The sequence below is a fragment of the Aythya ferina genome (assembly GCF_964211825.1).
Source record: "Aythya ferina genome assembly, chromosome: 2".
Lineage (NCBI taxonomy): Eukaryota > Metazoa > Chordata > Aves > Anseriformes > Anatidae > Aythya > Aythya ferina.
Genome location: NC_140297.1, coordinates 82,798,197 through 82,809,323, shown reverse-complemented (window position 1 = coordinate 82,809,323; position 11,127 = coordinate 82,798,197). Strand labels below are relative to the sequence as shown.

At 50.7% G+C, this 11,127-nt stretch overlaps 1 protein-coding gene across 4 annotated transcripts in view; it reads left to right on the top strand.

The window, feature by feature from the left end:
- Positions 1 to 11,127, top strand: part of DUSP22 (dual specificity phosphatase 22) — a 45,852-nt gene that overhangs the window by 1,698 nt on the left and 33,027 nt on the right. Inside the window, exons 1-2 of one of the 4 annotated variants that reach the window (XM_084509829.1) lie at positions 3,641 to 3,791; positions 8,533 to 8,566. In XM_084509829.1, coding sequence (XP_084365955.1) covers positions 3,771 to 3,791; positions 8,533 to 8,566 — 55 coding nt within the window. In that variant the 5' untranslated portion in view covers positions 3,641 to 3,770. Of the gene's footprint in view, positions 1 to 3,640; positions 3,792 to 6,664; positions 6,690 to 8,532; positions 8,567 to 11,127 lie in introns of those variants that run through there. The other 3 variants (XM_084509830.1, XM_084509828.1, XM_084509831.1) reach the window with 3 other exon arrangements.

The window sequence follows — 11,127 nt, the reverse complement described above, 5'->3', positions numbered from 1 at the left end:
GCGGCTCAAGAAAATCCCTTCTACACCTCATTTGCAATCCAACATGATTATTAAGGTGGATTAACTTTTTTTTTCCTTTCTTTTTTTTTTTTTTTTTTTTTTTTTTTTTTTTTTAAGCCTTAAAAACAAACACACAAACAAAAGTGACTGCTGGCAGGTTTAGAGGCACAGAAGTGCAGTAATTTGGTATGTGGTTGCCATGGGAGCTAACCTACATCTGAATTATCTTGCACAGTTTTCGCAGCCATTGTCTAGTGTTGTTCCTCCTGTCTGAATCATCAGTTCCTTCCTAGGGGTCTGCCTAGAAAGAAAAAAAAAACAACACACAACTCCTTTCTGCCACTTTTGCCTCATCTCCTGGCTCAGCTCTTTCATCCTGGCACACTCCTTACTCTGGTGATGCTGATGGAAGGGGTGGCGAGAGGAATGTGAGGCAGAAGGTGACCACACTCTCAGCACACTCAGGAAATAAGACTGGTGTTATTTACGAATTTCAAGGTTTGGGGTTGTTTATTTCCGGGTGAAACAGTTCCTTCCTGTCAAACCAGCCTATTTCAGAGGAAAACTGACAATTTCTGACTAGCCATCCTTTTTATCTCCCTTCTTGCCACTTCAGGAGAACTAAGTTGTGACGCCACTTCAGGGGAACCCAGCCCAGGTCTTATCAGTTCCTGGCAGATCATGGATAGCTGAGATACCTTTTGCTTATGGCCGAATGTGAGCTCAGCACTCCAGGGTTTACAGAAAGCGAGATCAGAGGATAAGAAGAGTATTTACTTATTTATTTTTAACATAACAAGCTCAACATACTGTCAAAGCAGAAGTTTTGTCTTTTTTTTTTTTTTTTTTTTTTTTTTTTTTTTTTTTTTTGAAGTCGACATAGTTTCAGTATCGGTTTGCTTCTGTTTGTTAGTTTTCAGGCAATTGCCTAGAAGACGATCGCTGCTGCTGAACTCTTGGCATTACCAGGTTATACCTGTGTGTGCAAAGTCAAGAAGTAGAGATTACTCAGTTTACCATCCTCTTATCACAGAGCAGTGGAAGCATCGCCAGATCTGTGGGGTTAGGGGCCATTCCGAAGTGATAGCTCTTTTCAGGGATACTGAGAGCTATGAGATCTGGCAAGAGCTTTCTGCTCTTCTTTGCAAGTTTGTTTATTCAGTCCAGTTGTCTCAGAATAGCTCGCTTTTTAAAATAGACTTTCAAACCATTAAAAAAATGCAAATATTAAGCATAAGGAATAAGACCCCAAGAAGAAACACTCACTGAACACCATATGTTGATTTAGGTCTGCTGAAGACCAACTTCCATAAATGCATTATGTGATCATTTATTAAACAGCACTGAAGAACTGCAACAATCAGTTTTTGGAATAACTGGCAAGAGGGATGGGTCTGGCAACTATATCAGGATTCCCCCTCTAGAGCTGTGGGGAAGAAAAGCAGATACTATACATCACCCTGAATGTTTAAGGTGCATGTGGATTTCCTCCCACTGCTATTTAATCTTGGTATGTTGCACTCTCCCACTCTACTTTGTGTTCCTTCACTGTAGAAAGCTGCACACATGCAATACAATTCTAACAAGGGAAAGCACTGCAGGCTGAAGTAGACGTCCTGAAGGGAGTCACGAAACTTGAAAATAAAACAGAGAAGACTGCGTGGCACTTCCCATTCAGAAAAATGTTAGATGACTAAGCTAAATGCACTTGTATTCCGTCTGTATTGCCTAAGACAACGTAATGATTTCACATGTATTGCCCAAGCACAGGACTTTTCAGGGCTCTTCACAAAGGACAAAAATACTGCCCTTTGCAGATGGAGAAACCAAGTTATGGGGAACTGAAGTGACCAGGCAAGACTTCCAGCATATTGAGCATGAGGCTTTCCAGTTATTGTGGACCTCTTAGCACCACACAGATCAGGAGCTTTACTTATTGTTTATCTTTTTGTTTCATGTAAAGAAAGCATTTGCCAGTTGCTGGCAAAGAATTCTTCCACTTTGGGGACAGAATGTGTTGAGTAGTTATTATAGAAAACTGCAATTCAGACCTTTTGGACCTCAGTTGTATTTTGTGTGGCATGACAATAAAGTAAATTGCATTCTGGAGAGCTTTGCCAATGAAATATTAAAGCCAGTATCTGTGATAAAGCTCTCTGCTATGCTTCTCAGAAGGACTGAGGAGGAAGGAAGGAGAGAAGTGAAGTACATTACGTTGGGTAGCTATCCTTCCAGCCTTACAAAGAGCTCCTCTGATGTTTCTGCGACTAAAGACGTGATATACACCACAGACCCTGTGGAGCCACAGGGATGTCGTGGTGAAGCTAAGATCCTGATCCAAAATGGTCCGAGCTGAAGCATGAGATGGCTTCCTACTGACTTGCTGCCATGGTCCTATGGAGGCAACCAAGGAACGTAGAAGGCAGGAGGGGCCCTGAGCCTCCCCTAACACGGGCTGAGGTGTAGCTCAAAAGTACTCTCAGGCCCTCCCAGTCCAGATATGAGTGGCCTAGCTTCAGCATCCCATGCTGGTTTATTTATTTCCTCTTAAAAGCCCAGGTAAGATTACTCAGCAAACCTCTTGCTAGCAGCCTGCCTCCTGGCACACCTATGTCACAGATGCTGACTCCGAACTGCCTGCCAGCTTCAGGCAGCTCAAATCAGTCCTGCATCAGCTGCCGAGGGCCTGTGGGGAGCAAGCTGTCACCCCCAGCTACCTGTGGGGCTGGGTCTCCAAATGGGCTCACTGCTGGTGTTGCTCAAGGAAAGGGGCACATGTACAGCTGAGGGCAGCACGGAGGACGCGTGACCGCCTGTCTGCCAGCAGCCAACATTAAATTACAGCTGCAGGCTGTGAAACCACTCCCTGAGAGCATGCTTGTATTGGCAAGCACTGCCTCCACGTAGTGTTCCCAGTCCCTTATCTCCCAGCCCTTCCAGAGTTCATCCAGCAGGCGTTTGATACCTGGCCGTGTTGCCCGTCAGCCCTACCGAGGCGTGCCCCACAAACACTTGAGTCACAGGTGACACAGAGACATCCATTTAGTTATTGCATTTATTTTTTTAGGGTATATGTAAAAACAACTGTGAGTAGCGACACAGTTGCCTGCAGGATCTTTTAAGTATTTGTGTAAAATCTTGTAAGTTTTGTACCAATGCTTGTACAAATATGAGCAGAGCACCTGAAGAGAGCTGCACAGCAGCGTGCCTCCTGCTGCTCGTGAAGGATGTGTTATTTCTGAAGGTTATGGGGCTAGTTAATGGGGTAGATGAGACATGAGCCATGAAGGATGTGTTACTTGGGCAGGATATAGGGCTGGTTAATGGGGTAGAGGAGAGGTGAGCCACTAGGGATGTGTTACTTGGGCAGGTTATCGGGGAAGATTTTACACACTTGCACGTATGAACTGCGCATATCCCCTACACCTTTCCCCACTACTCTAACGTAGGACTCCGGCAGCCGTGCCCCTACCAGGGCGCTGCCCCCTCCCCGCCCTCACTGCGCCCGCCATGCCGCCGGGCTCTCCAGGTGGGGCAGGCACGCGCGGGGGCCGCCGGGAGTTGTAGTTCCGTGCGTGCTCCTAGCAGCTTGGCGGAGCGGCGGCGGGGACTACAACCCCCAGGGCCGCCGGCGGCGGGGGCTCCGCGGCTCCGGCCGCCCGGGGGAGGCGGCGCGGCAGCGGGGGCGGCGGAGGGGAGCCGAGCCGAGCCGCGCCGTGCCCTGCCCGCTGCGCGCCCCTGCCCCATGCGGCGTGCGGGCGGCGGGAGCCATGGGGAATGGCATGAACAAGGTAACGCCGCCGGGGGCACGGCCCCGACGCCCCCCCCTGCACCGCACCTGCCCGCCGAACAAAGGAGGGGAGAGAAAAGAGGGGAGGGGGTTGTCCCCGGCGCGTTTCGGGGGCTGATTTTTCCCTTTTTTATTTTTTTTTTAATTTTTTTTAATGTGTATGATTTTATTTTATTTTATTACGTATTTATTTTTTTTAATTATTATATTTTTTTTTTCCCGGGGCGCGCTTCCTGCCTGGCCGCAGCCCGGGGGTGGGGGTGGGGTCCCGGTTTGGGTGATGCTCTCCCGGTTTCGGTGATGCTCCCCCAGTTTGGGTGATGCTCCCCCGGCCGCCCCACGTCCCTTCTCCCCACCCCTTCCCCTTCTCGACGCCTCCCCGTCCCCATATTCCCACCCGTGCTCCCCCCCCAGCAGCCTCCAAGCCCCCCAGGCTCAGCCCATGCCCCACACTGGAGGGGCAGGCAAGTGCTGGAGAAGGAAGATGGAGCTGAGATGCTCGGGGTGTTGGCTTTTTGGCAGTGGGGGCTCATCCTCAGCACCCGTTTCCCCCCACCTAGTGTTTTTATAGGACCAGCGCCTCCCCTGGTCTTTCTTCCTAGGTCCCAGGTTTCAAATTCCTGGGATCGCCTTGTGATAGGTATTGATGCCTTGCAGGTATCTTCTAGGAGCAACCAGGGAGGAAGGGACGCAGCTGGAGAGGCTTCCCTTGGGTTCCTGGGATGTCTGTAGCGTGTTGCAGGGAAAGTTTGGAGTTGCCCTGTCGCTCTGAGTGTTTTGATGAAAGATGTCAATGTTGTAATGTGAACAAACACCATTCCCAGCCCCCTGAAGCTTAGCACTCGTTGCCTTGCGTCTCGCTCTGGTACCGTGTGAGCAGGCTCTCTGTGACTCAGGGAAATTTGGTCTTTTGGGTTCTGTTCGCTGTCACCCTGCCGTGCTCCAGACAGGGCGCTCAGCACGGGCGTAGCCCTGCTCTGCTTTTCCCCCTCCGCTCTTCCCACTGACACCAAAAGGATGAAACAACGTCCAGCAGGTCGGGGAGAGTTGGCTCCTTTAAGGAGGCTACTGCCACCTTGGGTACTGGCCATCAGGGTTTATTTTTGTAGGGGTCCCGTGTGCAGGTCTGGGACTTGCCACCTTCAGAATGTGCCCCTGGATCATCTGTTCCTTTTGATCTTGGGAGCCAGCAGGAGCTGGAGGGGCGAGGAGAGGTGCGGAGTCACCAGCGTCGACGCTGGGGGCTGCTTGCTTGGCTCGCTGTAGCCTGCCAGTACAAATTACCTTGGTTTCCAACTGGTTTTTATTTCCCTGGTAGAGTTATACGTGCACAATAGAAGAAAATAAGCAGCTTATCCAACGGTGGATTATTTCGTTTAGAGAATCCCTTTGTACTGGAGCCAGGGGAAGAGGATTAGTGGTGACCTGTAACGGGTATGGGTAAGGAAAAGCCCCAGAGACCGCTACAGCTGCTGTTGCTGCTCTTGGATGCTGAGCCTTTCTCAGTGGCATGGTCGCCTCCTCTTTTTCTGTCACATGATATTGATGTATTTCATGGCAAATAGTAGTTGCACCTGACCTTACGTGGCCATTGGTGCTGACTGGAGGGCTTGAGGCCTGACATACACTTATTTTTAGTTGGGGGCGTTTCTTTAGTTTTCTCCGTAAAACTACCTGCGTTTACTTTTTTATTGAGGCCGTCCAAGCCTCGTTTTTCCCAAATTAAACCAAAAGCAATGGTTTATAATACTCTTTTTATGCAGCTCAGAGAAATGCTACCTGTTAAGGCTACAGAAAGGGAGTTGGCTGCTGACTGTGCGATGGCTTCAAACCAATCTCGTAGCTACTATTAATTTTTGGTGCTTTACTTCTTAATCTCTAAGTACAGAATGAGTAACTGGGTCTGATTTGGGAAATTGGGCAGCCTGGTTCGTTTTTGCACTTTGACTCCTAAACAAAGTTCAGGCTGAAGCCTGTGGTTGAGAACGACGAAGACGGTTTTCCAGGAGCTCAAGTCTAGTGGCCAAGATGGTGAGAGATCGATGGAGCCAGCAGCACTCAGATCTGATTATCTGCGAACAGGGTGTGATTAGAGGAGAGCTTTCCCTGGGCCTTAGTCCTGTGTCCCGTTAAGGTTAGTTAACCTTATCTCTGCAAGAAGGGCAGATAAGCTGTGGGGGCTGATTAGTAAGACACGTGAACCAGCGTGGACACTCACAGCTGGTGTGTGCGCTTCTGTGGAAGCTGGGCCAGTTCTCGTCCCTCTGCTTTGCTGCCTGACGAGGCGGGTGGTCTGCACCTCCTGCAGCGTCCTGCTGTCTCTGTGGGAAGCCTGATGGATGGACGGACTTCTCCAGAGCACCAGTGCCTCAGGAAGCAGTGTTGGGCAAGGAGTGGGATGCTCTGCATTAAGTATCTATCTAACCAGGGGACAGCAGTGAAGTAGCCCTTCGAGCTGTTCTCCAGAGAAGCACCTTTTCCAAGAGGACTGATGACGATGCATTAGCTGTGCACCGTAGGGCTCTGCCCTCGTGCGAGGTGCAGGGTGTGAGCCTCTCTCCTGCGAGGCATGTCCGAGGGCAGGCGTTGCTCCCCTCGCTGCTGGGCTGTGCACGCTTCGACATCTGTTATTTAGCCTGCGGTCATTTTCTCAATGTTTCGGGTTATATAAAGAGGCTACTGTTTTTATTCAGAAAGCGGTGGGTGCGGAGTTGACGAAAACAACCACCTTATTTTTTTTTTTTCTTTGCTGACTCCCATCCCTTCTCTCACACGCCCCTGGCAGCAGCCATCGGCCTTCGTTTCGCGCGGCCTGGAGTTGCAGTTACTGGAGGCAGTGTGAGATGACACAGCTGAAAGTTCCCAGCCGTAGTCTGGTGCCGAAGTATTAGTCAGCATGGTACGAAGATTCACTTCTTTCCAGGTAGCTTTCACCCAGAGTAATGTTTCTTGCTTCTAGAATGACTAGGACAACTAGGGCTGACAGCTGTCCTTGGTTGCACGGTGCCCTAATTTTCAGCATCGCCTGGTGATGCACAGAAGCAAACTTCTGGACCTTTCCACCTTTGCCAACAGCCATCTAAAAAGCCTCCTTCTTCAGTCCCTCCGCCCCGGTGCTGCTTGGTATCTCTTTAATTTATAATGTGTAACCTTAATGACCGTGACTGGAATTTAAGCTTTCGTCATCTCCCAAGAGCATGCATTTGATGCAGAACAACATCCTGGAGTCTAAAAGGCTGTGCTGCACGGCAGCGGGGTTGTGATTTCAGACTTGGGCTGCAGATAGGAGATACCAGGCTGCTATTTAAAACTACCAGGAAGGCTGTTTGGGGAGGGTTTTAAGCTGAGGGAGCTGGCTGGAGTGGCCTGATTAGGGAAATTGGTTCCTAATTAGGCTCTCTTTTGCTTTAGAGCATGATTTTTGTTTGCAAAACCGGGCCCATAGCAGCGGCGTCTGCTGCCTTGCCTGGCTTCTAGCAGCGTCATCAGGCGTGCCTAAAATAATAAATCAGTCCAGGAAACCCTGAGTCTTCTCTGTTTCTCATAAGCCTAGGTGGATAACAGCCACCACAACACTTTTGCCAGGTGAAAGGCACGGCCTCGAGGCAGACCAGGGCTGCCTTTCAGCAGGAGGGCTGCTGCGAAGGGAGGGGATTATCGAGCGATAATCCCCGACGAAAAGCCCTCCGCAGCTTTCGGGGCTTTGCGGCTGCCGGGCCGAGCAAAACGGGAGGAGTTTTCCCTTTAAATAGCCCCGCTGGAGATGCTGTTGCCGCTGTTGCGATGACACTGGGGTGTTGCTAAGGCTTTGGGAAGCCGGTGCTGACATCTCCGTATGGGTGGCATGCACTGCATGCGCCCGGGACAAATGGCTCGTGCGCGCGCCCTGCCGCGCTTCTGGTCCCTTCAAAGGATGTGGGCGTGGGTGGGATCGTCCAGGTGGCAGAAAGCGAAATTTTGGGCCAGAAGGCACGAGCTGGGTCTGCCCGGGTGTTTTATTTTTACGTCCTCGCTGCCATTTCCAAGCCGGGAGGGTTATGACAGGGTGTGTGCGTGTGGGGGGGGGGGTAGCGCTGCGTGTTCACCCGGCTGTGCGTGCACGTGTCCTCGGGCTGCCTGACCTTGACGCTCACAAGTTGAGGAAAGTCCTGTAACCGAGACACGAGTGTGCTTCTAGGAGGGCAGGGGAGGAAAACGCAACTCTCGGGCTTTCATCAGTTCTCGCCCCATGAAGGCACGAGGAGCTGCACGCAGCGATTCGCCCCACCGGGGCTGCAGCCCCCCTTGCAGGGTGTTGTGCTTTGAAAGTCTCGCTGGAGTTTGCTTTGCAGTGCTTTGTCCAGCCTGCTTAGCAGCTTTAGGCAAATTGCCTTCTCCTTTCGAAGTTTCAGCATTAGTGAAATCAGGGCAGCTCTTATCGCGCTGTCGGGGGGGAGGACGGGGTGCGAGGCCCACTCCATGTTCCTCAAACACCTCTCGTATCCTCGGGGAGCACCCCTCATGCCAGCCTCCACGTTATTAACAACCCCTAGTTATCAGTGAAAGCCTCCAAAGTGCGGTGTACCTGGAACAACACAGCTTGAGACGGCTGCAGAGGTGCACAGAAAGCCATCGGCGCTTTTTGGAGTGCCTTTGACAATAGTCTGCTAGAGTAGTATGTTCCATCCTGTATGCAAATCGCACTTTGTCAAGCTGTGTTACCACAAGACATCTATATTTGATACTATATTTCTTTCTCACAGATTCTGCCTGGCTTGTTCATTGGCAACTTTAAAGGTAAGATTAGTTTTATCCTTTTCTCTAGGCTTGTTTAACAGGGGTCTTGAGGTGTTGTTTCACAGGCCTGCCCGGTTCCCTGATGGCTCTGCAGCTTCTCTAACCCTGTCTTGCTTCGTTCCTGGATTCACCTGGCAGTGCTTAAAGAAGATCCTGTGTGCTCTGTCGTCCGTGTGCTGCGCTGCTGCAAGTACTTTAAGAGAAGAAAAACGAGCACCATCTCCTCGGTGCATGCTTCGGCTGGGATTCCTAAACACTGGCCTGCCTTAAACGATTCCTGTGCTAGGCAGGCAAGCATGTGAGCCAGGCAGATTCTTTATAAGGCGTATTGCGAGCCCTCCTTATAAGTAAAGGCTTAGCATGCCTCCTGCTCATTGCTTTCATTATTTTGGTTATTTATAACAGCTGCTAAAGAGTTCTGTTATCACTGCATGCGAGACCAGCAGGTCTGCAGGCTGCTGTCTGACCACTGATACTTGGGCTGTCCGTGCTGCAGGTGTGCCATTCTCTGGATTGTTCACCCTTTTGCACGAGGTTTCTTTCTCGTGCATAGAAAGACAGAACCACGTTTAGGTACAACAGGAAGCTTTTTACATGGGCATCCCAATAAACGACCTGTTGTGAAAGCAGTCTGTTAGCAGCAGCTCCAGCTGACTGTCCCTGCTCGGAAATGAGCGGGTGCTGCCTGTACACTCGTGTTGATACATGCTGTTAGCTAGCAGGCAGGACTCACAGGGGCTACTGCAATGTTGTACCCTTCCTGGTCTGTTGGATATCGTAGCTGCTCTGTTAAAATTGGACAAGGTTTGCACTGGATTCGGGTGCTGTGTGTCTTCTCTGTTCCACTCTCTCTCCCCCTCCTCCACCCAAACCTGCAACTTCACTTTTCTTTCTCTGAACTGCTGTCTGCTGTCCCTGACTCTGGCCATACCAACCCACGGTCCATGCTGCCCCTGCCACAGTAAGGGAAGTGAAAGGACAGAGACAAGCGTATAGTGGTGGAAGTTGGCGAGTTGGCAATGAGAGGAGGAGAAAAAGGAAGGGGAAAAAAGGAAAATCAGGGGAAGAGGATAGGTTTGGAGACTCCTTGGATTGACCACAGCATTGAGCCAGTGACAAAACTAGCTTGCTTGTAGCCACATTGCTTCCTTCTCTTTGTCAAACAATGTGGGCGAGGGGCAGGATGGGAGGATGGATGCCGGGCAGCAGAGTCCTTCAGGATGGCTCTTGCTTCGTCCCTCTTGCTGCAGCAGCCCTGCTGGTGAGCCCTTGACAGCTGCCCAGGGGAGTGAAACTCAGCTCGGTTTCTCGGTGCCCTTCTGCTTCCAGCCGGTGAACAACTTGGCCAGCTGAGGGGAGGTGGCCAGGGTTGTGGAGTGAGTCAGTGCCGCTGCCTGTGCCAGGGCTGTGTTGTGGGCTCTGTTTTTATATTCATTAAAAACGGGGCAAATCAGTCAGTTAATTATTGCTGCGACCTCTGGTCACGTTGCATTTAATTGTCAGCCATCACGAGCATCTGATACTGCATCTCACGTACACGAAGAGGAAGAGAAAAGGTTGGTGTTGCAGTACTTCACTAATACAAAAGCAAATTCTCACAATTTTGGTTTTTTCTGCACACCCTACCTGCTTCATAGCGATTGCAATAAGCTTTCCGTGCAGTGAAGTCACCCAATTTCGGAACAGGCTATTGATTTATCACCAAAGTGTATTTCTGGTGTAATCCGATTACCGTGTTCTTGGGGCATGCTCTGATTTGTGGCACTCCTTCAAAAAGTGACTAATAATGTTGAGGCTTCCATAAAGGGGATTGTTGCTGGGAAATACTCGGCAGCACGCAGTTGGGCTCGGTTGGAGTCTCCCGGTTTGGGCAGCAGAAGCATCTAGCTCCTTCTAAAGACACGGGTTTAGGGAATGGTTTCCTGTAATGCCCCTCAGAGCAGCCTGGCTGTTTATTCAGCTGGAATTGAATACAGCTGCATCTGGTCAGCAAGAGCAAGGCTGCATCCCTGGCATTGCTCATCTCTCCTGGATGCAGAGCTGGGGCACCCTCAGAGCCTGTGTGCAGGGGGAGAGAAGAGGAGGGAGCTTCCTCCAGAAGGGGAGCCTCTGAAACGCTCTGATCTGCCCTCTGGAGGATGGTCTCTCTCCTCCTCGCTCCAGTGACTGTGCAGGGAGCTCAGGCAGGCAGGCTTTCCTCAGCTAGGTCCTGGAAACGCTGTTCTGTGCATGCTCATCTCTCCCTGCTGCACGGAGACCTCTGGAGAAGCTGGCAGCCTAAAGGAAAAGGGATGTTTTTCCAATTCCTGCTTTCCTGGTAAATGAAAGCAGGGTGTGGAAAGATGCTAAATAGGGCAGTCCTGGAGGTGCATTGTCCAGAGATGGCAAAAAAGGAGCTCGCCCCTTCTGGTTCGTGTGCTGCTGCTGCTGTGCAAGCCTTCGGGCACACAGGATGTGAGGCATTTTTGTAACTGCCTCGGGGTCCTCAGGTGAGAAAGTTGCATGTAGTCCTGGTTATGGAAAGCACTGAAGCACGTGCTGAAACCCCACTAGGTCCACAG